A 27,531-nucleotide genomic window follows, 5' to 3' on the forward strand; every position below is an offset into this window, starting at 1 on the left:
AGGGGGGATTTCAACGAACCCTCCGCCTCAAATTATCTCTCAACTCCGGGGCAAAGCTAGCGGAGGGGAAGGCCCTGCTTTTTGACGGACCTCCCCTGCAAGGGCCATTCCTCCTGAGACCACCAAGGGCTTGGACGAAGGCCTGCCTTCCTCATTCGTGCCCCCAAGCAACGCACGTCAAGCCAAAACACACCAAGAAAGGCATCTTGAAAGCATTGGGGTTTTTTGGAGAATTTCTGGGTTGTCTCAATTCCTCGAAATGTTGCTGACATTTCGAGATTTATTGCGTGGATTATTTATCCCTTTCGCCCCCCTTTGGGAAATAAATGCACTTAAATCTGAGAAAGACAAACCAATGTTGCCCTTTCCCCCTCCCTCCCTCCCTCCTCCCCCCTTGATTAATTCAAGTGCTTAAATGGCATTCTGCATTATAATCACATTCGGCTACGGAAGCTGTCAATAACATATTGGAACCAACTTGGGGAGTGAGTGGGGTGTGTGTTGGGTTTGGTTTTTTTTCGTATCTCAGATCGATCGTGGCTTAGCTGGGTTGGTTTCTTCCTCTCGGATCGGAACGTCTTGCAAACATGCACTCCCCCAAACCTAGCATTGAGAAGAGACCGTCCTGAGAACGGGGGTCTTCCGAGTCCTTTGGCGCCTCCTTGAAGCGCCTCCCAAGATCTTCTGATCACTTCTTGGTCTTCTCTTCTTTCTCGGCGGGTTTACTGTCTTTGGGGTCCATCCCAGAGGCTTTTTCCGTCTTCGTTGCTGCCTTCGGGGGCTCTTTGGGGCTCTCCGAGACGGGAGACTCTTTGGGACTCGGCGCCTTCTTCGCGTCGTCTTTGGGTTTCTCCTTATCGTCCTTCTTGGGCTCCGCTTTCTCCTTCTTTGGTTCTCCTTTCTTCTCTTCGGGCTTCGGCTTCTCGGCTTCCTTCTTGGCCGGAGGGCTCGGGCTCTTGGCTTTGGCTTCCTCGGTTGGAGATTTGGGCACGGGCGACTTCGCTCCTTTCTCCGCCTCTGGTTTGGATGGCGGCTTGGTGGCCTCCTTTCCCTTGCTGTCCTCAGCCTTGGGAGCAGCAGGCGCCTTCGTCATGTCAGCGGTAGGCGACTTGGCTTTGGGGCTTTGTTTTTTGTCCTCGTGGTCTTCTTCAGTCTTCTCCTTCTTGGCTTCCGGCTTTGGAGCCTCCTTGGTTGGGATCTCCGGCTTGTCTTCTTCTTTCTTGCTTGCTTTCTTCTCTGCCGCGGGCTTGGCCGGCGCTTCTGCGTCTTTCTCCGGCGCCTTCTCTTCTTTTGTCCCCGGCTTAACTGGTTCCTTTGGGGGTGCCACATCTTTTTCTGGTGACGTAGCTTTCTCCTTGATGGGCGTCTTGGCCTTCTCTGGAGACTTGGCCTTTTCCTTGATGGGCGTCTTGACCTTCTCTGGAGATTTAGCTTCCTCTTTGGAAGGAAGTTTGAGTTTCTCGGGAGGTTTGAGGTCTCCTTTCGTCGGGGAAGCGGCTTTGCCTGGGATCTTCGCCGCGGGAGTTTTCTCCGCCTCCTTTGCGGGAGACTTGAGGTCCTCTTTGGTTGGAGAAGCCACTTTTTCTGGGACCTTCACCGCTGGAGGCTTCTCCGCCACCTTGGTTGGAGATTTTGGTTTTTCTGGCGTCTTGAGGTCCTCTTTGGTTGGAGAAGCTACTTTCTCTGGAGTTTTGAGCGCTGGAGGCTTCTCAACTTCCTTGGGTGGAGGTTTGACGTCTTCCTTCGTTGGCGAAGACACTTTCACGGCTGGAGGTTTCTCAACTTCTTTCATGGGAGATTTTGGCTTTTCTGGCGTCCGGCTTTCTTCCTTGGCAGGAGATCCCGGTTTCACTGGAGATTTGCTCTCTTCTTTGACCGGAGAGGTTGCCTCCTCGACCGGTTTGGCGCCTGGGACTTTCAACGATTCCTTGGTTGGCGACGCCACCTTGGCTGGAGGTTTGCTCTCTTCTTTAGTTGGAGATGGGACTTTGGCTGGGGACTTGGCTTCATCTTTCACAGGAGACTTCACCTTTTTTGGAGATTTTGCCTCTTCGTCTTTCAAGGCGGGCTTCTTTCCTGGCAACGGGGTCTCCTCCTTAGATGGGGATTCTTCTTCTCTTTCTTCTCCTCCTTCTTTCTCTTCTTGGCTTTCCCCTTCTTCTTTTTCCTCTTTGGCTTCTTCTTCCTCCTCTTCCTCCTCCGCCTCTTCTTCTTTTTCTTCCTCCTCCTCCTCCTCCTGTTCTTCTTCCTCTTCCTCTTCTTTCTCACCCACTTCTTCCTCCGTCACTTCTTCGGTCACTTGGACCTCCTCCGTCTGCTCTTCGACAATCACCGTCTCCTTTTCCGATTTCTCCACCACTTTGATCTTCTCCTCGCTTTTGACTTTGATGTGAGTGGGGACGCTGGGGGCCTTGGGGGCAATTTCGGGGAATGGGAAGATCCCTGCTCCGCTGCCGAAGTGGCATTCCTCCCCTTCCAGGAGCTTCCTGTTTGTCCAAAAGAAAAAGAGAGAGTGGGGAAAATAATTTCAAAACAGTTGCTCCAGGCATCGAATCAAAATTATGGTACTAGCACAGCTTTATATATTCCGTGTTTTAGGCTGCACAAGAAGCAATGGATGGAAACTAATTTAAAGAGAGAAACAACCTGGAATTAAGGAGAAATTTCCTAGCAGTGGGGACCATTAAATTTCTCTTTCATCCCAGCTTGGATTTACTCTTTCACCAAAGCTTTTACCTGCGGCTGTAAAATAGCCATCCGATTGGCTAAAGGGCCCCTAAAAATAATAATAAAGTTTTTCCCTTGTGCAGTCCTGGGCTAAAGCTACAAGAGTTGGCTTTTAAAAAGCAGGGTGGGATATTAGAAGGAGGATGCAAAATGGAAGCCTTTTGCACCGGCGCAGTGGTTAGAGAGCAGCACGGCAGGCTGCTTTAGCCAACTGCTAGCTGTAGTTCAGCAGTTCAAATCTCACCACTGACTCAAGGTTGACGCAGCCTTCCATCCTTCCGAGGTGGGTCAAATGAGGACCCAGATTATTGGGGGCAAGAGGCTGATTCTGTAAACTGTTTAGAGAAGGTTGCAAAAGCACTGTGAGGCGGCATGTAAGTCTAAGTGCTATTGCCCTTCCTTCTTTCCTCCCATCCTTCCTTCCTTCCATCCTTCCTTCTTCCCATTCTTTCTTCCTTCTATCCTTCCTTCCATCCTTCCTCCCACCCTTCCTTCTTTCCATCCTTCTTTCCTCCCTTCCTTCCTTCCATCCTCCCTTCCATCCATCCTCCCATCCTTCCTTCCTCCCTTCCATCCTCCCTTCCTTCCATCCTCCCTTCCTCTCATCCTTCCTTCTATCCTTCCTTCCTTCTATCCATCCTTCCTTTCTTCCTTCTATCCTTCCTTCTATCCTTCCTTCCTTCCATCCTTCCTTCTTTCCATTCTTTCTTCCTTCTATCCTTCCTTCTATCCTTCCTTCCTTCTATCCTTCCTTCCTTCCATCCTTCCTTCCATCCATTCTTCCCTCCCTTCCTCCCATCCTTCCTTCTATCCATCCTTCCTTTCTTCTATCCTTCCTTCCATCCTCCCTTCCTTCCATCCTCCCATCCTTCCTTCCTCCCTTCCTTCCATCCTCCCTTCCTCTCATCCTTCCTTCTATCCTTCCTCCTATCCATCCTTCCTTTCTTCCTTCTATCCTTCCTTCCATCCTTCCTTCTTTCCATTCTTTCTTCCTTCTATCCTTCCTTACATCCTTCCTTCTTTCCATTCTTTCTTCCTTCTATCCTTTCTTCCTTCTATCCTTCCTTCTATCCTTCCTTCCTTCCTTCCATCCTTCCTTCCATCCATTCTTCCCTCCCTTCCTCCCATCCTTCCATCCTTCCTTCTATCCATCCTTCCTTCCTTCTATCCTTCCTTCTTTCCATTCTTTCTTCCTTCCATCCTTCCTCCCACCCTTCCTTCCTTCCATCCTTTCTTCCTTCTATCCTTTCTCCCATCTTTCCTTCCTCCCTCCCTTCCATCCTTCCTTTCTTCCTTCTATCCTTCCTCCCATCCTTCCTTCCTTCCTTCCATCCTTTCTTCCTTTCTGGCTCAAGGTTGACTGAGCCTTCCATCCTTCCAAGGTGGGTCAAATGACCCAGATTGTTGGGGGCAAGAAGCTGATTCTGTAAACCACTTAGAGAGGGCTGTCAAAGCACTATGAAGCAGTATATATGTGTTATTGCTATTTTTAAGGTTCTCCTAATTGAAACCTTTCCAGGATCCAGGCCCCACATACCTGTAGGCAGCTATCTCAATATCGAGGGCCATTTTGACGTTGAGCAGGTCTTGGTATTCTCTGATCTGGGCAGCCATTTCCCACTTAGTGTTTCGGAGTTCGTTGTCCAACTGGGCAATTGTATCCTATGAAAAAAGACAACACATCAGCCATGAAGACAAATTGTGCAACTAAAAAGGAAGGTGGGCCAACAAACCACCCAGGCAGACCTCAACTCAACTTTACCAAAGTTTCGTTGAGCGACCATTCCAAATCGCAATGGCATTTTTTTTATAAAAAAAAATTAGTTTTGGAAACAAATGGACCCAAATGAATAATAAGGTGAAAATGAACCAGGATGAATCTGTAGAAATGGAAACGGACCCAATTTAGAAACATAGATGTCTGACGGCAGAAAAAGACCTCATGGTCCATCTAGTCTGCCCTTATACTATTTCCTGTATTTTATCTTAGGATGGATATACGTTTATCCCAGGCATGTTTAAATTCAGTGACTGTGGATTGACCAACCACGTCTGCTGGAAGTTTGTTCCAAGGATCTACCACTCTTTCAGTGAAATAATATTTTCTCACGTTGCTTTTGATTTTCCCCCCAACTAACTTCAGATTGTGTCCCCTTATTCTTGTGTTCACTTTCCTATTAAAAACACTTCCCTCCTGAACCTTATTTAACCCTTTAACATATTTAAATGTTTCGATCATGTCCCCCCTTTTCCTTCTGTCCTCCAGACTCTACAGATTGAGTTCATGAAGTCTTTCCTGATACGTTTTATGCTTAAGACCTTCCACCATTCTTGTAGCCCGTCTTTGGATATTGTCAATATCTTTTTGTAGGTGAGGTCTCCAGAACTGAACACAGTATTATTCCAAATGTGGTCTCACCAGCGCTCTGGGGATCACAATCTCCCTCTTCCTGCTTGTTATACCTCTAGCTATGCAGCCAAGCAACCTACTTGCTTTTCCTACTGCCCGACCACACTGCTCACCCATTTTGAGACTGTCAGAAATCACGACCCCTAAATCCTTTTCTTCTGAAGTTTTTGCTAACACAAAACTGCCAATGCAATACTACTCAGATTGAGGATTCCTTTTCCCCAAGTGCATTATTATTTAATTTAATTTACTAGGTAGACACGGACCACGTGAAAACAAACTGAATTAAGATGTAGACCGTTGCTCTTTCTACTCATTTTTTAAAGCTGAGTTTTGAACTGGCATTGTGGGAGAAAAGTGAAGTGTCCGAAAGATATTTCTCATCCAAAAAGCATCTTCAGTTCTTGGCTGGACCGGTGGGGAAGGGAAGGATTTAAACCCCTTGCAGACAGCTGGTCATTTGTATCCTTTTAGACCAGGCGTTCTCAACCTTTCTAACGCCGCGACCCCTGAATACAGTTCCTCGTGTTGTGGTGACCCCCAACCATAAGCCTAGGTGCCAATTCTCCCAACAGAGCTTTAAGTCGATGGGTCAGATTGTAAAAATACGTTTCTGTCAAGGATTAACTCAATCCGAAGTGACAAGGGCCGGGGTGGCGCAGCAGGTAGAGTGCTGCACTGCAGGCCACTGAAGCTGACTGTAGATCTGTAGGTCAGCGGTTCAAATCTCATCACCGGCTCATGGTTGACTCAGCCTTCCATCCTTCCGAGGTGGGTCAAATGAGGACCCGGATTGTGGGGGCAATAGGCTGGCTCTGTTAAAAAGTGCTACTGCTAACATGTTGTAAGCCGCCCTGAGTCTATGGAGAAGGGCGGCATAAAAATTTAATGAATGAATGAACGAACGAACAAATAAATAAATTTCATATAAGGTAAAAGGATGTAAGCATTTAAATGCTGAGTCATAGGGAGTAAATTGCAACCTGATTGGGCCAGAGCATTATAAAATGCAAAGCACCTTTACTTCTTTTTATCGTTCTATATCTATTGGTATTTCTATTTATATTATTATTGTAAGCCGCCGTGAGTCCTTCGGGATTGGGCAGTATAGAAATTGAATAAATAAATATGTATGTATGTATTTTTGTGTGTGTGTATGTACACAGATGGCATATATACATAGAATTTAAAGAGTATATTTTGGATGTTCAGTAATAGTAAATAGAGAGGGAAGTTGTCTCTCTTTGAAGCCAGGAGAGGCCAGGCACCCTAACCCAAACCCTTGACATGAGTGACGTCAAGTTGGCCACCTTTAAGCCAGTCACATGACCTTTAAGCCGTCCCGGGTCACATGATCGTCAAGCCATTCCCATCTGGTCGCAAGGCCAGCAAGCCACACCCACGAAATAAGCCAAACCCACAGTGTGTTATTAAAAAATTTGCAGCCCTTCACGGCAAGTGACCTCAGCGACTCTCTTAAAAGGGCGCAAATGACCAGCTCGTATAAATCTTTTCTTTTCCTGCCATCTGGTCAGAACTGAAGAAGCTTTTTGGCTGAGAAGAGAAACGTCTTCAAAGATAAATCCAGGAAGTCCAATTGCCTCCTGAAAAATAAGCAAACCGCCTCTTACCTGGTAAGACTGGACGTCCAAATTGTGCCGATCCTCAATGTCCAGCCTCTGCCTTTCCAAGGATTCCTTCGTCCCGCGGAGCGTCTCCAGCTCCGTCGTTTTGGACTGCAGCTGCCGGCGGTATTCCGACAGCTCATCTTGGGCGTTGCGGATGGCATCGGTGTTCACCCGGGCAACTTCAGAAAGCTTGTCCAGTCTCACTGGAGAATGGAGTTGGGGAAGAGAAGAGAGCCGTTGAGATTCTGTGACACTCGAGTTGACATAAGAACATAAGAAGAGCCCTGCTGAATCAGGCCAAAGCCCATTGAGTCCAACATTCTGTGGCCCACAGTGGGGCCCCAATTGTCCGTGGGGATCTTGAGCAGAAAGAGAAGGCAAGACCCTCCCTTTCCCTTGACCCCCAACAAATGGAACCCAAGGGAATCCTGCCTGCCTCAACCAACGTAGAAGCAGGACTTGGAAGAGGAAGGAAGGAAGGAAGGAAGGAAGGAAGGAAGAAAAAATAGGAAGGAACCTAAGAACCCAAGAAGAGCCCTGCTGAATCGGGCCAAAACCCATTGAGTCCAGCATTGTGTGTCCCACAGTGGCCCACCAATTGTCCATGGGGATCTTGAGCAGAAAGAGAAGGCAAAACCCTCCCTTTCCCTTGACCCCCAACAAATGGAACCCAAGGGAAGCACGCCTGCCTCAACCAACATAGAGGCGGCACTTGGAAGAGGGAGGGAGGGAGGAAGGAAGGAAGGAAAAATAGGAAGAAAAGGAGGGAGGGAGGAAAGGAATGAAAAATAGGGAGGGAGGGAGGAAAGGAAGGAAGGATAGGAAGGAATGAAAAGAAGGGAGGGAAGGAAGGAACATAAGAACCTAAGAAGAGCCAAGCTGAATCAGGCCAAAGCCCATCGAGTCCAGCATTCTGTGTCCCACAGGGGTCCCCCAATTGTCCATGGGGATCTTGAGCAGAAAGAGAAGGCAAGACCTTCCCCTGACCTCCAACAAATGGGACCCAAGGGAATTCTGCCTGCCTCAATCAACATAGAGGCGGCACTTGGACATCCGTTTCAATAACTACTGATACCCTTGGCATCCATGAATCTGTCTAATCCTCCCTTGAAACTATCCAGGCTGACAGCTGTCAACCTCTTCTGGGAATGAATTCCATCAACCAAGGACCGTGTGGGTGAAGAAATGTTTCCCTTTATTTGTCCTCACTTTCTTACCTGTGAGATTTAGGGAGGGCCCCCTCGTCCTAGTATTGTGTGATAAAGAAAAGAATTTTTCTCCATCCACCTTTTCTACCCCATGCATAATTTTACACACTTCGATCAAGTCACCTCTTCAACGCCGTCTTTCAAGGCTGAAGAGACCAAGGCGTCGCACTTCCCAGAACAATGATAGCTGGAGAATTCTGGGCATTGAAGTCCACCAATTTTTTAAAAGTTGCCAAGGCTAGGCACCCCTGCCTTAAGACTGCAAGCAGATCCGATATTGTGTTGTCTAGCAACCAGGCAATTTTCAGCAGAACCTGATGAGCCATCTGAAATATATTCTCATGACGCCACAGGGAGGTGGTGGTAGAAGGTGGTTTAAATGTTATTTTTGCGGGGTTTAATGAGGAACAATAAATGTCTCCTGAAACCGGAGGCTGGATTCCGCCTGCGAGAAGCCAATTTGCAGTCTGACTCAGCAATTGCATATCTTTTTAACAGTGGAAGAGTTACAGTCTAGAAGGAAAGCAACCAAATGACGTAGCAAGAATTTCCTAGTGTGCTAGACAAAACTGCATGTTTAGAAATCGTATGGTGCAAAGCCAACATCGCGCTGGACCACTGAACACAGGGCGTTAGGCAAAAACACAATCTCCACTGCAGTTGGTTTAGCCGAAAAGAGCTGTAGGAACTCGGCTTCCAAGTACAGTGACATCTCTACCTACGGACTTAATTCGTTCCGTGACCAGGTTCTTAAATAGAAAAGTTCGTAAGAAGAAGCCATTTTTCCCATAGGAATCAATGTAAAAAGCAAATAAGGCATGTGACTGGGGAAGCCACAGGGAGGGTGGAAGCCCTGTTTCCTCCCAGGAGATTCCTAGACAGGCCCCACGGAGGCTTCTCCTCGCCTTTTCCAGCCCTGTTTCCTCTCAGGAGATTCCTAGAGAGGCTCCACGGAGGCTTCTCCCCACCTTTTCCGGCCCTGTTTCCTCCCAGGAGATTCCTAGAGAGGCCACACAGAGGCTTCTCCCCACCTTTTTTGGCCATTTCCTACCAGGAGATTCCTAGAGAGGCCCCATGGAGGCTTCTCCCTGCCTTTTCCGGCCCTGTTTCCTCCCAGGAGATTCCTAGAGAGGCCATGCAGAGGCTTCTCCCTGCCTTTTCCGGCCCTGTTTCCTCCCAGGAGATTCCTAGAGAGGCCACACAGAGGCTTCTCCCTGCTTTTTCCAGCCCTGTTTCCTCCTAGGAGATTTCTAGAGAGGCCACATGGAGGCTTCTTCCCATCTTTTCTGGCCCTGTTTCCTCCCAGGAGATTCCTAGAGAGGCCACACAGAGGCTTCTCCCCGCCTTTTCTGGCCATTTCCTACCAGGAGATTCCTAGAGAGGCCCCATGGAGGCTTCTCTCTGCCTTTTCCGGTTACAGTTTCGGAGGCTCGGGTTTGTAAGTGGAAAATGGTTCGTGAGAACAGGCAAAAAGATCTTGAGCACTCGGTTCTTATCTAGAAAAGTTCGTAAGTAGAAGGGTTCGTAGGTAGAGGTACCACGGTATGTCCTATTTCCCCCCTGGCTGAAGGATGCTATCAAAACACCAGGTGGGTGAAAGATACTTGGCTGCAAACTGCAACAAGAACCTTTTCTTTTTAAAATTCAGCCCCTGTGTTGGCTTCTGCTCATTTTTATCTTCCGGTCTGTCTAAGTGAGTTTGCAAAAACCCAGATGACAGGCGGTGCTAAAAAAAAGACAAAAAAACCAGCTTGCATAAAGAGTTTGCAGATCATTCCAGATGCAGGCGTATTTATAGCAGCCGAGGGAGACTTCTAGACAAGGTTGGCTGGTGTTTTGAGACAGGCGTTTTGATGGAGGTTTACAAGAAAAACCCCAGAGGAAAAAAGTAGGGTAAATTATTTCTACATCGACAGCAGGAAAATAAAATGGGAATATTTTTATACAGGTATAGTCCTGTATTTTTATACAAGTATGGAACTTCAGTGGCCAAAGCTACAATATCACTGGGGAAAAAATGACTTATAGGGGGTCCTACAGTATACCGTATTTTTCAGAGTATAAGAGGCACCAGAATTTAAGACGCATCTTAGTTTTGGTGGAGGAAAATAGGGAAAAGTATCTGCTCGCCAGGTATTCATCCGGCTAGCATCCTTAGTCTGGTCAGTTTCAGCACATTATTATATCCCCTGCTTAAGGGCTTAATTTTTTTTTAAAAAAATCTGAGAAATAATGAAAGAGCTTGCAAGCCAGTAAGAGCTGGGAACATCATTAGCACCTGGAAAAGAAACAGCCTGAGCAAGTAGAGCAATGGGGGGAAAAACCCTGCAAAGACTTAGGGCTTGGAAAACATTCTTTGCAGAGAGTAACAATGAAAGAGCTTGCAAGCGGGTAAGAGCTGGGAACATTGTTAGCACCTGGTTTGGGCTGGAAACATTTGGAGCAAGTAAAACAATGGAAAAAAACTCTGCAAAGACTTAGGGCTTGGAAAACATTCTTTGCAGAGAGTAACAATGAAAGAGCTTGCAAGCCGGTAAAAGCTGGGAACATTGTTAGCACCTGGTTTGGGCTGGAAAGAAACATTTGGAGCAAGTAAAACAATGGAAAAAAAACCCTGCAAAGACTTAGGGCTTGGAAAACATTCTTTGCAGAGAGTAACAATGAAAGAGCTTGCAAGCGGGTAAGAGCTGGGAACATTGTTAGCACCTGGTTTGGGCTGGAAAGAAACATTTGGAGCAAGTAAAACAATGAAAAAAAACTCTGCAAAGACTTAGGGCTTGGAAAACATTCTTCGCAAAGAGAAACAATGAAAGAGCCTGCAAGGTAAGAGCTGGGAAGATAGTTAGCACCTGGTTAGGGCTGAAAAAAGAGACATTCAGAGTATAAGACACACCCTAATTATCAGCCTATTTTAGGGAGGAAAAAGGTGTGTGTTATACAACGAAAAATACGGTATTTATAGGTCGTGCTCTAATTTGTTTGATTTTGGCTTGTATGTGAATTCAGCTGGTGTAAATTAAAACCTATATTTCTATAGTTTGTCCCATGCGCGAACTCAATGTTGTCCTAGGCAATTAAATGTGGTTATAAAGCAGTTTAATGTTGTGTAATGAGGCTTAATGTAATTTAATGGCAGGATTGAATCCAGTCACATATCCAATACTGAATAGAAGATGGCATACGTAGCTCGGGGTTGAATTAGGGAGTGCTTGACAATAACTGAGGTTGGGTGGGTGGGGTGGGGGTTATAGATGTTTCCCTGTCAAATTAGATAACATCGTCAGTGCTAGAAGGGAGTGGGGTTCGTGGAGGGAGGAGGAAGGAAGGAACGAAGGAACGAAGGAAGGAAGTCTATGGAGAGGGGCGGCATACAAATCCAATAAATAAAATAAATAAATAAGGACTAAGAGTTCTCTAAACTTGGTTTTCTTGCAGACTTTTCATTAGCATACTAGGTAATATCATCCATATTAGAAGGGAGTGAGCTAACCCCATCAGGATTGACGTCTCTGAACTCTGATCCCTGCCCTGCGGCTGATGGATCTTGGAGTTCTCTGGTTGGAAATCCCAAAGTCATTACAAGGCATGGGATCAGCACCTTGGACAGCGGCCTCGCCTTCAGCGCATTAGGGGGGAGTTTCCTATCTCTAAATTGCGCCTCCCCATCGCAAGTTTTTTTCCGGGGAGGGGGCGGTGGGGGGGGGGGCAGAGAAGATATTGAATGCGGATCAACAGACCCAAAACTTGGGGGGCGTGGGAGGGGGGCGTGGGAGGCAACAAGGCAATAAGTTGGGGGGAGTTGGTTAGGATATTAAGCTGCCCCGGGTTGAATCCACTGATCGCCCCAGATAAAATCCACTGAGCCGGGATGGCGCAGGGGTTAGTTAGAGTATGCAGGATGGCGGGCTCCTTCTGCTGACTGCAATTTGGGCAGTTCGAATCTCACCAGGGTCCAGGTTGACTCAGCCTTCTGTCCTTCCGAGGTGGGTAAAACGAGAACCCAGTTTGTTAGGGGCAAGAGGCTGATTCTGTAAAATGCTTAGAGAAGGCTGTGAAGCACTATGAAGTGGTATATAAGGGCTAGTGCTCTTCCTTCCTTCTTTCCTTCCTTCCTTCCTCCCTCCCATCCTCCCTCCCTCCTTTTCCTTCCTTCCTTCCTTCCTTCCTTCTTGGCTCAAGGTTGACTCAGCCTTCCTTCCATCCTTCCTCCCTCCCTCCCTGACTCAAGGTTGAGGGGCAAGAGGCTGATTCTGTAAACGGCTTAGAGAGGGCTGTAAAAATACCATGAAGGGGTCTATAAGTCTTAATGCTATTGCTAAAAAAGACGGCAACGCCGGTTCAATGCGGGTCCAGAGACAGCCCGGAAGAGGAGGTGGGAGGCGTCCCAAAGTCTGGCTGTCTCCCCCCCCCCCCCTTTCAAACGGGCTGAAACGGTCCCATTCGTCCTTCGGCGGTTGCAACGGATTCCCAACCCAATTTTCCTAAAGTTGGCACGCAGCCTCGCTGGTGGGCGGGAGTGGTGAGCGGGGGGGACGGGGAAAGAGCCGGGGGGGGGGTTGCCGGGTAGCCGCATCCAACTCCCCGGGGTCTCCCCCGTTCTTCCTCTCCCCTCCTTTCCGCTTTAAATCGCCCCTCCCATCCCCAACCCAGCCGGCGCCGGGCCGAATTTACAGGAATTGGAAAAGGAGGCGCGTTTGCCAGGGAGGGAGGGGGTGGGAAGCGTCTGCAAAGAGGGGGAGGGAGGGAGGGGTGGCGGAGGAGGCGAGTCACGCTGCGCCAGTCTGGCCCCTCCTTGCACCCGCCCCCCCGCCCCCACCCCCAGGAAAAAAACTGCAGGAAAGACTTTGCTCTTCACTAGCATCCCCAGCGCCCATATTCAGCCTAGGCTGCGCCATCGCTTGGCGCACCCCCCCCAACCCCTCCCCGCGACCCCCCCCGCCCCTGTCTGCCCCCCTCCGCCCCTTTCCTCCTCCTGCACCAAGCCCGAGAGGGGCCTTTCCCTTCCCTCCCTCCCCCAGGCACAAAACACAGCAGAATTTCTCTTCCCGCAGATTCTGGCTGCAGTTTTTTTTTCTTTACTTTCTCTGCCCTCCCCCCAACTTTCTCGCTCCAAAGCTCCCCCCCTCCCCGCAGCTCCGGGGAGAAGGGGGGCGGGAGGCCCGACGCTCCCCTCTTCCGCAGTGGGGGGGCGAGACACCCCCCCTCCCACCCGTTAGCCCAAAAGCGCTTGGCTTTCGTCCCCCTGCCAACTTTGACCGTCTGGGTCACTCAAGGGCGCGGGGGTCGGGAAATACCCCCCCCCCCCCGATGGCTGTCTCCCCCTGACCCATCCGCTTCTCGCCTCCTCCCAGTCTGAGATGCTGAGTCGTCTCTTCCCCGCCCCCCCCCGCCCCCAATTTTGGGAGGGAATTGATGCCTCCAACATCCCTCGCTCAAATGTTCCAAGGCTGGGGATTTACGCCCCCCCCCCAAGTAAGAAACGAGGAGGAGGAGGAAGAAGAGGGGAGCGAATGAAATTGACTGGGGGGGGGTGTTAGAGGATTTTATTGAAACCTTTCCTCCCCTCTTCATTTATAAAATCTTCGTTCCCAGGTGGTCTGAACTTGCGCATTTGGAAGAATCAGACCCTGTTTTCAAGAGCGCAACTCTCACCCGATCCAACGCTTTTCTCGCAAGGTCACTCCTCGGGATCTCTCTCTCTGTCTCTCTCTTTATCTATTTCTACCATTTATCTCTCTCATCTACCTCTCTCTCTCTCTCTCTCTCTCTCTCTCTCTCTCTGTCTACCTATGCATTAAAGATAGATAGATGTTAGGACTCTGAGAGGCTTCCAACAGATAAAAATAGTCTAAAACAGTAAAAACCATTCATCAATAAACCCCAATTAAAACACGCATACTCAAAACTCCTCATAGCAAAGGATACTCCGTCTCCTTGGTTTTAAAGCCTTTGTGGATGGCAGGGGGCGAGAAAAGGGGCGGGGCGGCAAGTTCAGATTCGCACACGGCGTTTCGGCAGCCAACTTTTTGGCTCCGTTGGATTTCTCTCTCTCTCTCTCTCTCTCTCTCTCTCTCTCTCTCTCTCTCTCTCTCTCTCTCTCTCTCTCTCTCTCTCTCTTGTAGGCGATGTTCTGACTCTGTAAACTGCATAGAGAAGGCTGTAAAAGCACTACTAAGTGGTATGTAAGTCTAAATGCTATCGCTATTGCTTTGCCCTTCCTTCCTCCGTTCCTTCTTTCCTTCCTTCCTTCCCTCCCACCTTCTTTCCTTCCTTCCCTCCCTCCTTCCTTCCTGACTCAAGGTTGACTCCGCCTTCCATCCTTCCAAGGTGGGTAAAATGAGGACCCAGATTGGAGGGCAAGAGACTGGCTGTAAACCGTTCAGATAGGACAGGCAAGCACTGCGAAGCGGTCTATAAGTCTAAGCGCTGTAGCCCTTGAGACCAATTGGTTGTCCAACCTCTTCTTTCAAACCTCCAGTGTTGGGAGCAGCGATTCCTGCTTTCGGTCACTTCGGAAGCCTTTGATTCATCCCTACTAGAGCGCCTGGCGCCCCTCCCTCTCCCCAGTCGCGCCCACCCGCCCCTCCCAATGGCCCGGAGTGCGGGAAATCGCTGCGAGCGCCCTTTCCCTCCAAACTCACCTCGGAAGAACTCCTCCGACTGGAGGGAGCTGTTGAAGGCGTGGCCCTCCAGCTGAGCGCGGATCTCCTTGAGCGCCGAGGTGACGTCCGACTGGACGGCAGGCAACTCGCGCATCTCGAAGACGGCGGCCGGCCCGGCGCCTTGGATCTGGCGCAGGAGCTCGCCGACCTCGTCGCCGTGGCTGCGTCGCAGGTAGAGGCTCTCCTCGCGGAGGGCGGCCAGTTTCTTCTCCAGCTCGCCCTTGGTCAGCTGCGTCTGCTGGGTGAACTTGGATAGGGCGCGGGCGGCCGCTTCGCTCTCGTCGCGCAGCCGGGCCTCGTCGTCCAGCCGCTGGCGCAGCGCCCCGACCTCATCCTCCAGCCTCTCCTGCTCCAGGCGCAGCTGGCCCTTCTCGTGGCTCACCCGCACCAGCGCGCCGCGCATCTCGCGGATCTCGCGCTCGTACAGCTCGCCCAGCGCCGAGCGGCCGGCTTGTTGCTGGCGCAGCGCCGCCGCCTCGCCCTCCAGCTGCCGGTTCTGCGTCTCCAAGGCGCGCACCTTGTCGATGTAGCCGGCGAAGCGGTCGTTGAGCGCCTGCAGCGTCTCCTTCTCGTTGCGCCCGACGCGCAGCTCGCCGTTCAGCGGCGCCAGCGACTCCAGACTCTCGGTGGACGAGCCCAGCTGGCGCCGGTGAGCCGAGGCCGAGCTGCGGGACCAGCCCTGCGAGTGGAAACCGCTGGACGACAGCGAGGCCAGACCCGAGCGCGGGAAGCCCGCCGGCCCGCCGGCCGAGCGCAAGCCGCCCCCGGCATCCTTGCGGAAAGCGGCGGGGCCGCCGTACATCACCTCCGCGCCGTAGCTTAGCATCGCGCCGTCGGAGAGAGGGACACTGCGGCAGGCGGCCGGCCGGGGCCGCTTATATGGCAGCCGGGAGCCGCCCCCTCCGAGGAGCCGGCGGGAGGAGGAGGGAGAGAAGGGGGGGAGGAAGAGGAGGAGGGGGGGGAGGAAGAGGAGGAGGGGGGAGAGGAAAAGAAAGAGGAGGAGGGGAAGGAGAGGAGGGGGAGGGAGAGGAGGAATGGGTGTGTGGTGGAGAGGGAGAGACCCCACCTAACACTTGAGTTTTCTCAAACTTTTATTCAATTGGATGCCGTTGTTTCCTTTCCTTTCCGATACCCTGAGAGCATCTGCACCAAACACAAATTCCTTGTGTGTCCCAATCACACTTTTTTAAAATTATTATTATTATTATTATTATTATTATTATTATTATTATTATTAATTTATTTATTAGATTTGTATGCCGCCCCTCTCTGAAGACACTTGGCCAAGAAAGAATTCTATTCTATTCTATTCTAATTCTATTCTATATTCTATTCTATTCCATTTTAATTCTATTCTATTTTATTATTATTCTATTCTATTTTATTATTATTCTATTCTATTCTATATTCCATTCCATTCCATTCTATTCTACTCTATATTCTGTTCTATTCTCTATTACTCTATTCTATTCTATTCCATTTTAATTCTATTCTATTTTATTATTACTCCATTCTATTAAGAACCTAAGAAGAGCCTGCTGAATGGGGCCAAAGCCCATCGAGTCCAGCATTCTGTGTCACCCAATTGTCCATGGGGGTCTTGGGCAGAAAGAGAAGGCAAGACCCTCCCTCGCATCCAAGAGACAGAATAAGATTCTGGGGGCGTATTTAAAATAGATCAGCAAGGACCAGCACCATGACGTTTTTGATAACACAGAACTGCTAATACAATACTTTAAATTTGAGATGGTTGCTAAGCGAGCAGTTGGAGGTCCCTCGGATGGAGGCCCACGGCGATGCTTTGCAGATCCGGTTAGTGAATTTTTATATATCCTCGTGAACATGAAAAGGAGATGAACCTTTTGCAGCGGTTGGAGATTTTTGGAGCTGACTCTACAAGGAATAAGGGCAAAGCAAGGGACTCCCATGGACAGTTGGCAAGGGGAATCCTATCTCAATCAGCAAGAAGCAGAAATCTGTCCACTCCTCTAGGATTGGGGGTTGGGGGGCGTTTCTGCTGATGGTTCAGTTCTCAGCTTTCTTGGCTTGGGGGGACAAAAGTGTGGCAGAATTTAGACAACCTTCAGGTCGATGGGAAGGTCCACCCCTTGCCTTTGATGGATGCCTTCTTCTTCAGGACTAGCAGCCACTGGACAGCAACCAAGGAGAAAAACTGACCTAAAGCAAAGGAGACATTTCCAGATAGCCGGAACATTTGACCAGGGGAAGGGCTGGCCTTCCGAGGAGAAGGGGAGAGGACAAGAGAGGAGAGGAATGGAATGGAATAGAATGGAATAGAATGGAATGGAGAATTTAGAATGGACCAGACTGGAACAGAATGGAATGGAATGAAATATTCCATTCTGTTCTGTTCTGTTCTATTCCACTCTACTCTACTCTCCTTTCTATTCTATTCTATTTTCTCCTCTCCTTTCTTATTCTCTTCTTCCTTATTCCCTTCTATTCCATCTTTTCTTCTCTTCTCTTCTTCCTTATTCTCTTCCTTGTTTTATTCTATTCTATTCTGTTCTGTTCTATTTTCTCTTCTCTTCCTGCTTATTCTTCCTTATTCAATTCTATTTTCTCTTCTCCTCTTCTATTCTTCCTTTTTATTCTATTATGTTCTATTTTCTCTTCTTTTTTCTTCTTCCTTATTCTCTTCCTTATTCTACTCCATTTTCTCTCTTCTATTCTTCCTTATTCTCTTCCTTATTCTCTTCTATTCTATTCTCTCATTTCTCTTCTCCCTTATTCTCTTCCTTATTCTATTCTATTCTCTCTCTTCTCTTCTTTTCTCTTCTCTTGTCCTTATTCTCTTCTTCCTTATTCTCTTCTCGTCTATTTTCTCTTCTCTTCACTTCTTCCTTATTCTATTCTATTCCATTTTCTCTCTTCTCTTCTTCCTTATTCTATTATATTCTATTCTCTGTCTTCTCTTTTCTCTTCTCTTGTCCTTATTCTCTTCTTCCTTATTCAATTCAATTCAATTCTATTCTATTTTCTCTTCTCTTCTATTCATGGCACCGGACCAGATTATCTCAGGGACCGCCTTCTACTGCACAAATCCCAGCGACCAGTTAGGTCCCACAGAGTGGGTCTTCTCCGGGTCCCGTCAACCAAACAATGACGCTTGGTGGGACCCAGGGGAAGAGCCTTTTCTGTGGCGGCCCCAGCCCTCTGGAACCAACTCCCCCCAGAGATTAGAATTGTCCCCACCCTCCTTGCCTTTTGTAAGCTACTTAAAACCCACCTCTGTCGCCAGGCATGGGGGAATGGAGATACTCTTTCCCCCTAGGCCTTTACAATTCTATGCATGGTATGTCTGTATGTATGTTTGGGTTTTATAATAATGGGTTTTTAATTGTTTTTAGTATTGGATTATTATTGTATGCTGTCTTGTTATTGCTGTTAGCCGCCCCGAGTCTTCGGAGAGGGGCGGCCTACAAATCCAATAAATAAAATAAATAAAAATAAATTCCACTTCAAATGCCCAGTTTGAACAGCCATCTTGATTTGTTTCGAACCTTTCGCGCTTCATTTCTGTTTGACCCATGAGAAGGTGTTTGTATGTGCGTGTGTGTGTGTGAAACAAAACTGCAGCCAGCAAGATTTGTCATCCTGTGCAGCAAAGGCAAGATTTATTTATTTTTATTTTTATTTATTTATTTTGTCCAATACACAATGAGAGTTTTAGTGGGTGTATATATGTATATACACACATAATAAAATACATGATGAAGGTTAGAGAGGAGATACTCATAGTAAAATATATCTAAGAAATAATAGAAAAGAAGGTATAGTAATAGAACATATCAATGAAAGAATAGAAGGAGAGATATAGGAATAGAAGAAAGGTATAGGAGATATAGGAGAGCAATAGGACAGGGGACGGAAGGCACTCTTTTGCTACTCGCCTTCCCAGCCCTTCTGGCCCTCAATTCTGCAACCTCTTGGAACAGAGGCGATGTCTGGAGTGGCGGCTGGTCCCCGAAGGCATCCGCCACCGAGGGTCACCTTCAGAATTTCCAGTGGCGCCCATGAGGCGTGGTCCCTGCATTGCTCACCCATTTCTCCTGCCCGACTTCTGCTGAATCAGCAAAAACTGGAAGGTTAAAAATATCTCGGGAGAGACGAGATCCAGGCACTGGTATGAAACAGGAAACATAGAAGTCTGACGGCAGAAAAATGGTCCATCTAGTCTGCCCTTATACTATTTCCTGTATTTTATCTTAGGATGGATCTATGTTTATCCCAGGCACATTTAAATTCAGTGACTGTGGATTTATCTACCACGTCTGCTGGAAGTTTGTTCCAAGGATCTACTACTCTTTCAGTAAAATAATATTTTCTCATGTTGCTTTTGATCTTTCCCCCAACTAACTTCAGATTGTGTCCCCTTGTTCTTGTGTTCACTTTCCTATTGAAAACACTTCCCTCCTGGACCCTATTTAACCCTTTAACATATTTAAATGTTTCGATCATGTCCCCCCTTTTCCTTCTGTCCTCCAGACTATACAGATTGAGTTCATTAAGTCTTTCCTGATACGTTTTATGCTTAAGACCTTCCACCATTCTTGTAGCCCATCTTTGGACCCGTTCAAGTTTCAAGTTTATTGGATTTATATACCGCCCCTCTCAATATCTTTTTGTAGGTGAGGCCTCCAGAACTGAACACGGTATTATTCCAAATGGGGTCTCACCAGCGCTCTATATAGCGGGATCACTGTCTCCCTCTGCCTGCTTGTTATACCTCTAGCTATGCAGCCAAGCATCCTACTTGCTTTCCCTACCGCCTGACTGCACTGTTCACCCATTTTGAGACTGTCAGAAATCACGACCCCTTACAACTTCCAGCGCCGAAACCTTCTCTAATATAGGCCCAGCCTGCATGGTTGAAGCCCAACGTTGCTTGGGGACGAAAACCATTTTTTACTGATTCTCTTTTGATCACCAGGGGAACAAAGAGATTCCAACTGCATTTTTTGGTGTCTCTTCCTGAGCAATTATACATCTAGGACAGTGTTTCCCAACCTTGGCAACTTGAAGATATCTGGACTTCAACTCCCAGAATTCCCCAGCCAGCATTTGCTGGCTGGGGAATTCTGGGAGTTGAAGTCCAAATATCTTCGAGTTGCCAAGGTTGGGAAACACTGATCTAGGAAACAGTGGCAAGTTTTTAAAACTGTTTCCTGTGGCATTATTGAGGGCATGTTGCCTTAGAGCGCCATCTCCTGGTGCATCCATGCAGGGTTTTTTTTCTCACACATACAACTGAATGGTCGAAAGTTTATATTTATTTTATTTTATTTTATTATTTTATTTTATTTTATTTTATTTTATTTTACTTTATTTTACTTTATTTTATTTTATTTTATTATTTTATTTTATTATTATTTTATTTTATTTTATTTTATTTTATTTTATTTTATTTTATTTTATTTTATTTTATTTTATTTTATTTTATTTTTTTATTTATTGTTTGTCCAATACATATTGAAGAGAATAGACATGTAGTATTATATATAAAGAAAAGGATAGAAGAAAAGATATAAAAATAGAGGAGAAGATACGTGAAAGGAAGAAAAGATATATGAGATAAAGGAGAGACAATTGGACAGGGGATGAAACGCACACTGGTGCACTTATTGGTGCACTGGTGCACCTTACTGACCTCTTAGGAACCTGGAGAGGTCAACCGTGAATAGTCTAAGGGGAAAATGTTTGGGGTTAGGGGAGTCCGGTAATGAGTTCCACGCTTCGACAACTCGATTGCTTAAGTCATATTTTTTACAGTCAAGTTTGGAGCGGTTAATATTAAGTTTGAATCTGTTGCGTGCTCTTGTGTTGTTGCGGTTGAAGCTGAAGTAGTCATTGACAGGCAGGATGTTGCAGCATATGATCTTGTGGGCAATACTTGGATCGTGTTTTAGGCGTCGCAGTTCTAAGTTTTCTAGACCCGGTATTGTTAGTCTATTTTCGTAGGGTGTTCTGTTTCGAATGGAGGAGTGAAGGGCTCTTCTGGTGAAGTATCTTTGGACATTTTCGAGGGTCAAAATCAAGGAATTACCTGTAGTTAGATGGTGTGAAAAATGCTTATTTAGAAATAGAGAAGATTGACAGCAGAAAAAGACCTCCTGGTCCATCTAGTCTGCCCTTATACTATTTCCTGTATTTTATCTTAGGATGGATCTATGTTTATCCCAGGCATGTTTAAATTTAGTGACTGTGGATTTATCTACCACGTCTGCTGGAAGTTTGTTCCAAGCATCTACTACTCTTTCCGTAAAATAATATTTTCTCACTTCGCTTCTGATCTTTTCCCCAACTCTTCGGAGAGGGGCAGCATACAAATCTAAATAATAAATAAATAAATAAACTCTCCTCAGATTGTGCCCCCTTGTTGTTGTGTTCACTTTCCTATTAAAAACACTTCCCTCCTTAAACTTATTTAACCCTTTTAATGTATTTAAATGTTTCGATCGTGTCCCCCCTTTCCCTTCTGTACTCCAGACTATGGAGGTTGACTTCATGGAGTCTTTCCTGATCAGTTTGATGCTTAAGACCTTCCAGCATTTTTGTAGCCCGCCTTTGGACCCGTTCCATTTGATCCGTATCTTTTTGTAGGCGAGGTCTCCAGAACTGAGCACTTATTTCGTTATTCGGTCATCTGTTATCCGAAAAGTGGTCATTCGCAGCATGAATATTACAAATTTCACACGCTGTTATCGACAGTTTATTGAAATGACGGGTCCTGTTATGGATTCTGACATGTTTCAGAAACTTCAGATCGTGCAGAACGCAGCCGCGAGAGCCATCGTGGGGCTTCCAATATTCGCCCATGTTTCTTCAACACTCCGTGGCTTGCATTAGCTGCCGATCAGTTTCCGGTCACAATTCAAAGTGTTGGTCATGACCTTTAAAGCCCTACATGGCATTGGACCAGAGTACCTCCGGAACCGCCTGCTACCGCACGAATCCCAGCAACCGATAAGGTCCCACAGAGTTGGCCTTCTCTGGGTCCCGTCGACTAAACAATGTCGTTTGGCGGGCCCCAGGGGAAGAGCCTTCTCTGTGGCGGCCCGGCCCTCTGGAACCAACTCCCCCCGGAGATTAGAATTGCCCCCACCCTCCCTGTCTTTCGTAAACTACTCAAGACTAATTTATACCGCCAGGCATGTGGGAGTTGAGATATTCCTTCCCCCTAGGCATGGTATGTTTGTGTGTATGTTTGGTTTTTATAAATAAGGGTTTTTAGCTGTTTTATTATTGGATTGTCACATGCTGTTTTTATCATTGTTGTTAGCCGCCCCGAGTCTACGGAGAGGGGCGGCATACAAATCCAATAAATTATTATTATTATTATTAATTATTAAGTTTGGAAAAGTATTGCTAACCAGCACTCCAGTTCTCCCCCACAGCAAGCTTGCATTATGTTTGTGAGGTCTGCTGAGTTGGAATAAAACTGCAGTAAACCTTTAAATCTTTGCCAGTTACTTGCAGTTTTCTCAAAAATTGTTCTGCATTGCATTTGGCCTCCAAAGCAACCAATCAATTCCAAATTTTCCAGGGGAATGAGGAAACAGCCTAAAGCTTAGGCTAAGGAAGTACAATACTGAGATGTATCATATTGTAAAGTCAGGTTCTACATTTAGGCAAAAAAAACAAAACGCACAGGTACAGTATATTTATTTATTTATTGTTAGAGTTGAAAGGGACCATGAAGGCCATCGAGTTCAACCCCCTGCCCAAGCAGGATCCCTATAGCACACCAGTCAAGTGGCAGTTCAATCTTCTCTTAAAAATGTCCAGAGTGTTGGAGCTCACAACGTCCGCTGGTAGGTTGTTCCATTGGTTGATCGCTCTGACCGTCAGGAAGTCCCTCCTCATCTCCATGTTGAATCTCTCCTTGGTCAGCTTCCAGCCGTTGTTCCTCATCCGGCCCTCTGGTGCCCTGGAGAATAAATTGATCCCCTCCTCTCTGTGACATCCCCTCGTATACTTGTAGACTGCTATCATGTCCGCTCTGGCCCTCCTTTTCTCTAGGCTGTCCATGCCCAGTTCCCTCAGTCTCTCTTCGTAAGTCCTGGTTTCCAATCCCTTAATCATCTTGGTTGCTCTTTTCTGCACCTTCTCCAGAGTTTCAATGTCTCTTTTGAAGTGTGGTGACCAGAACTGAATACAGTACTCCAGGTGTGGTCGGACCAGGGCGTAGTAGAGTGATATTAAGACTTCCCTGGTCTTGGAGTGTATTCCCCTGTTGATGCAGCTTAGGATTGTGTTGGCTTTTTTAGCTGCTGCTGCACATTGTTGGCTCACGTTTAGTTGATTGTCCACCAAGACTCCGAGGTCCCTTTCGCAGTCGCTACTGCTAAGAGGGGGTTATGTGGTAGCTTGCTCAACAGTAGCAACTGGGAGAGGGATCTTGGAGACTTAGTGGACAACCATCTAAACAGGAGCCAGCCGTGTGCAGCAGCTGCCAAAAAAGCCAACACAGTTCTAGGCTGCATTAACAGAGGGAGAGAATCAAGATCACGTGAAGGGTTAATACCACTTTATACACTTGGAATATGGCATTCAGTTTTGGTCGCCACGATGCAAAAAGGATGTTGAGACTCTAGAAAAAGTGCAGAGAAGAGCGACAAAGACAATTAGGGGACTGGAAACTAAAACATACGAAGAACGGTTGCAGGAACTGGGGCATGAAAAGAAGGACCAGGGGAGACATGATAGCAGCCTTCCAATATCTCAGGGGTTGCCCCAAAGAAGACGGAGTCAAGCTATTCTCCAAAGCACCTGAGGGTAGAACAAGAAGCGATGGGTGGAAACTAAACAAGCAGAGAAGCAACTTAGAATTAAGAAGAAAATTTCCTGAAAATTGTTCCTGATAGAACAATTAATCCGTGGAACAGCTTGCCACCAGAAGTTGTGAATGCTCCAACACTGGAAGTTTTAAAGAAGATGTTGGATAACCATTTGTCTGAAGTGGTGTAGGGTTTCCTGCCTAAGCAGGGGGGTTGGACTAGAAGACCTCCAAGGTCCCTTCCAACTCTGTTATTCTATTCTATTCTGTTCTATTCTATTCTATGTTGAGGACTTTGGGCTCAATTATAGTCATAATGGGTAATACATTGGGTTAATGTTCCCTGAGATGTAGGTTTCTCTGCTCTGCAGTGATTCCTTGGCCAAGCCGAAAAGGGATGAAGACATCAACGCTGCAAAATTGGAATTGATTTATCGAACGGCTGAAGGACATCCAAATCGCGGCTTTGCCAAGGGAAAAACCTGGCCGTTTTCAACTTTCCTCCCAAGCGGCGTGCCCAGATCCTGAAAGCGAGGCAAAACTGCAATCTGTTTTGGCTTGATTTAAATGAAGTTCCAATTACGCTTAAAAGAATGGTTAGCACAACGCTTCCCTGGAGATTGAAAGGAGCCAGTCATTCCTGTATGACGCTTATTGGCCAGTATTCCGTAAAAGCATTGAAAAAGTTAAAGCATAATCGGATTCAGTAAAAGTGGCAAATAAAATGGATAAAAATAAAATAATGAAACAGAATTTTTAAAAGTCATGGTGCCTAAATGATTCTTTTGCAGACAATAAAAGAAAATATGGCTTCAAACGAAATATCCTGGTCAGTTGAACATTGTACAATTCAAAAAAATAATATAAAATCTGCGCCACCTGGAAATTTAGTTTGTATATGTGTCAATCTAATATTTAAAATGGGTGAACAGTGCAGTCAGGTGGTAGGGAAAGCAAGTAGGATGCTTGGCTGCATAGCTAGAGGTATTTATTTATGCATGGTATGTCTGTGTGTGTGACTGTTAGCATATGGGGTTTTTTAAATATTTAAATATTTTAAATTTATCTGATTGCTTATGATTTGTTTTTTACATGTTGTGAGCCGCCCCGAGTCTTCGGAGAGGGGCGGCATACAAATCTAAGTAATAAATAAATAAATAAATAAATAAATAACAAGCAGGAAGAGGGAGATTATGATCCTGCTATACAGAGTGCTGGTGAGACCACATTTGGAATAATACCGTGTTCAGTTCTGGAGACCTCACCTACAAAAAGATATTGACAAAATTGAACGGGTCCAAAGACGAGCTACAAGAATGGTGGAAGGTCTTAAGCATAAAATGTATCAGGAAAGACTTAATAGAATAGAAGAGAATACAATTTTTATTGGCCAAGTGTGATTGGACACACAAGGAATTTGTCTTGGTGCATATGCTCTCAACATACATAAAATAAAATATACATTTGTCAAGAATCATGTGGTACAACACTTAATGATTGTCATAGGGGTCAAATAAGCAATGAAGAAGCAATATTAATAAAAATCTTAGGATACTGTATACGCAACAAGTTACAGTCATACAGTCAACATGGGAGGAAATGGGTGATAGGAATGATGAGAAAAACTAGTAGAATAGAAGTGCAGATTTAGTAGAAAGTCTAACAGTGTTGAGGGAATTATTTGTTTAGTAGAGTGATGGCGTTCGGGGAAAAACTGTTTTTGTGACTAGTTGTCTTGGTGTGCAGTGCTCTGTAGCGACGTTTTGAGGGTAGGAGTTGAAACAATTTGTGTCCAGGATGCGAGGGGGTCAGTAAATATTTTACCCGCCCTCTTTTTGATGAACTCAATCTGTATAGGAAAAGGGGGGGGACATGATCGAAACATTTAAATATATTTAAAGGGTTAAATAAGGTCCAGGAGGGAAGTGTTTTTAATAGGAAAGTGAACACAAGAACAAGGGGTCACAATCTGAAGTTAGTTGGGGGAAAGATCAAAGGCAATATGAGAAAATATTATTTTACTGAAAGAGTAGTAGATCCTTGGAACAAACTTCCAGCAGACGTGGTAGATAAATCCACAGTAACTGAATTTAAACATGCCTGGGATAAACATATATCCATCCTAAGATAAAATACAGAAAAAATAGTATAAGGGCAGACTAGATGGACCATGAGGTCTTTTTCTGCCGTCAGACTTCTATGTTTCTATGTTTCTATGTTTCTATGTTTCTATGTTTCTATGTTTAAGGCACCTGGCTACAAACCAGGAGAAGGTGAGTTCTGAGTGGACTACAACTCCCAGAATCCCTCAGCCAGCAAGCTTTACCATCTAGCTCCGGCTAAAGATGGTGATGGATGATTTATTGTTGGGGTTTTTAAAATGTTATTATATGGTTTTAACTGTTGTATGCTGCTCAGCGTCCCGTAAGGAGTTGGGGCGACTTATAAATCAGTTAAATTAAATCAAATAAACATGGACTTCAACTCCCAGAATCCCCCAGCCAGCCGGTTTTAAGAAAGATGGACTGCAACTCCCAGAATTCCTGGATCAACATGCTGGCTCAGGGAATTCTGGGAATTGAAGTCCACCTCTCTTAAAGTGCCCAAGGTTGAGAATCACAGAACGGAGACATTGCTAAATCTCTATTTTTACATTTAAATACTTTCCCAGAAAAGCTGTTGTTCTCCTTTGTGCCTGTTGGAGAAACATTTTTTTGCAAATACATTCAGACCAGAGCTACTTATTCCTACATCCTCTTTTCCTAGAATTGAAGTTTCTGAGTTAATTACTCAGCAAAAGCAGACGAGATTTTTATATTCATTCCTTTGTTCTCCAGTCAAGGTTGGGGTTATGATTCCTGGATAGGCAGATTCTGTGAATTGCCCGGGCCAAAATACATTATCATTATTAATGCAAATTAAGCATAAAACGTATCAGGAAAGACTTCATGAACTCAGTCTGTCTAGTCTGGAGGATAGAAGGGAAAGGGGGGACATGATCGAAACATTTAAATATGTCAAAGGGTTGAATAGGGTTCAGCAGGGAAGTGTTTTTTAATAGGAAAGTGAACCCAAGAACAAGGGGGCACAATCTGAGGTTAGTTGGGGGAAAGATCAAAAGCAACGTGAGAAAATATTATTTCACTGAAAGAGTAGTAGATGCTTGGATCAAACTTCCAGCAGACGTGGTTGGCAAATTCACAGTCACTGGATTGAAACATGCCTGGGATAAACATAGATCCATCCTAAGATAAAATACAGGAAATAATATAAGGGCAGACTAGATGGACCAGGAGGTCTTTTTCTGCCGTCAGTCTTCTATGTTTCTATGAATGAGGAAGGATGGGAGGAAGGAAAGAAGGAAGGAAGGAAAGAAAGAGAAGGAAGGAAGGAAGGAAGAATCCACAGTCACTGAATTGAAACATGCCTGGGATAAACATAGATCCATCCTAAGATAAAATACAGGAGACTAAATGGACCAGGATGTCTTTGTTCTGCAGTCAATCCTCTATGTCTCTATTAATGCAAGTTTACTTCTGGGGGTATTTCAATACCCCCCCAAAGTCACCTTCAAAAGCTGCACCATCAAATCTGGGGACAAATAGGGGGGACTTCCGAGCGAAGGGAGTTTTCAGAGGAAGCAGCTGCAAAAACCGATCCTGGCTTTTGGCTGACTTCTCTTTTCTTTGGAGGGTGTAAAACCCCTTTGTCAGCATTGCTGGCTTGGAGAGGAGAGGAAAAGACACACACACACACACACACACACACACACACGGTTGCGTTTCCTGCTGATAAGTGCAGTTGTAGGGAAGAGCAATGCTGGATTTGGGGTCCCTCTAAGCAAGGGGTTGCTTCCTCCAGGGGGTTGGACGCATAGATCGGGCGCCTGTAGAACGGTTTTGCCTCCAGAGGGTTGCTTCATCGCTGGAGTCCCAAAGGTGCTTTTTCAAGAGGCAACTGGACTTTATAATAACAACAACAACAACAATAACAATAACGAGTTGGAAGGGACCTTGGAGGTCTTCTAGTCCAACCCCCTGCATAGGCAGGAAACTCTACACCACTTCAGACAGAAGTCCAACATCTGCTTTAAAAA

At 46.2% G+C, this 27,531-nt stretch overlaps 1 protein-coding gene across 1 annotated transcript; it reads right to left on the reverse strand.

Moving 5' to 3' along the window:
* Nucleotides 1–688: 688 nt before the first annotated feature.
* On the reverse strand, nucleotides 689–15,461 carry NEFH (neurofilament heavy chain). Its single transcript, XM_070762009.1, has 4 exons — nucleotides 14,615–15,461; nucleotides 6,769–6,968; nucleotides 4,265–4,389; nucleotides 689–2,486 (listed from the first exon to the last, which is right to left on the reverse strand). The coding sequence occupies exons 1-4, from the start codon at nucleotides 15,459–15,461 to the stop codon at nucleotides 689–691; spliced, it is 2,970 nt and encodes a 989-aa protein (XP_070618110.1).
* Between the last annotated feature and the right edge of the window lie 12,070 nt (nucleotides 15,462–27,531).

Source organism: Erythrolamprus reginae, chromosome 10, assembly GCF_031021105.1.
Source record: "Erythrolamprus reginae isolate rEryReg1 chromosome 10, rEryReg1.hap1, whole genome shotgun sequence".
NCBI lineage: Eukaryota > Metazoa > Chordata > Lepidosauria > Squamata > Dipsadidae > Erythrolamprus > Erythrolamprus reginae.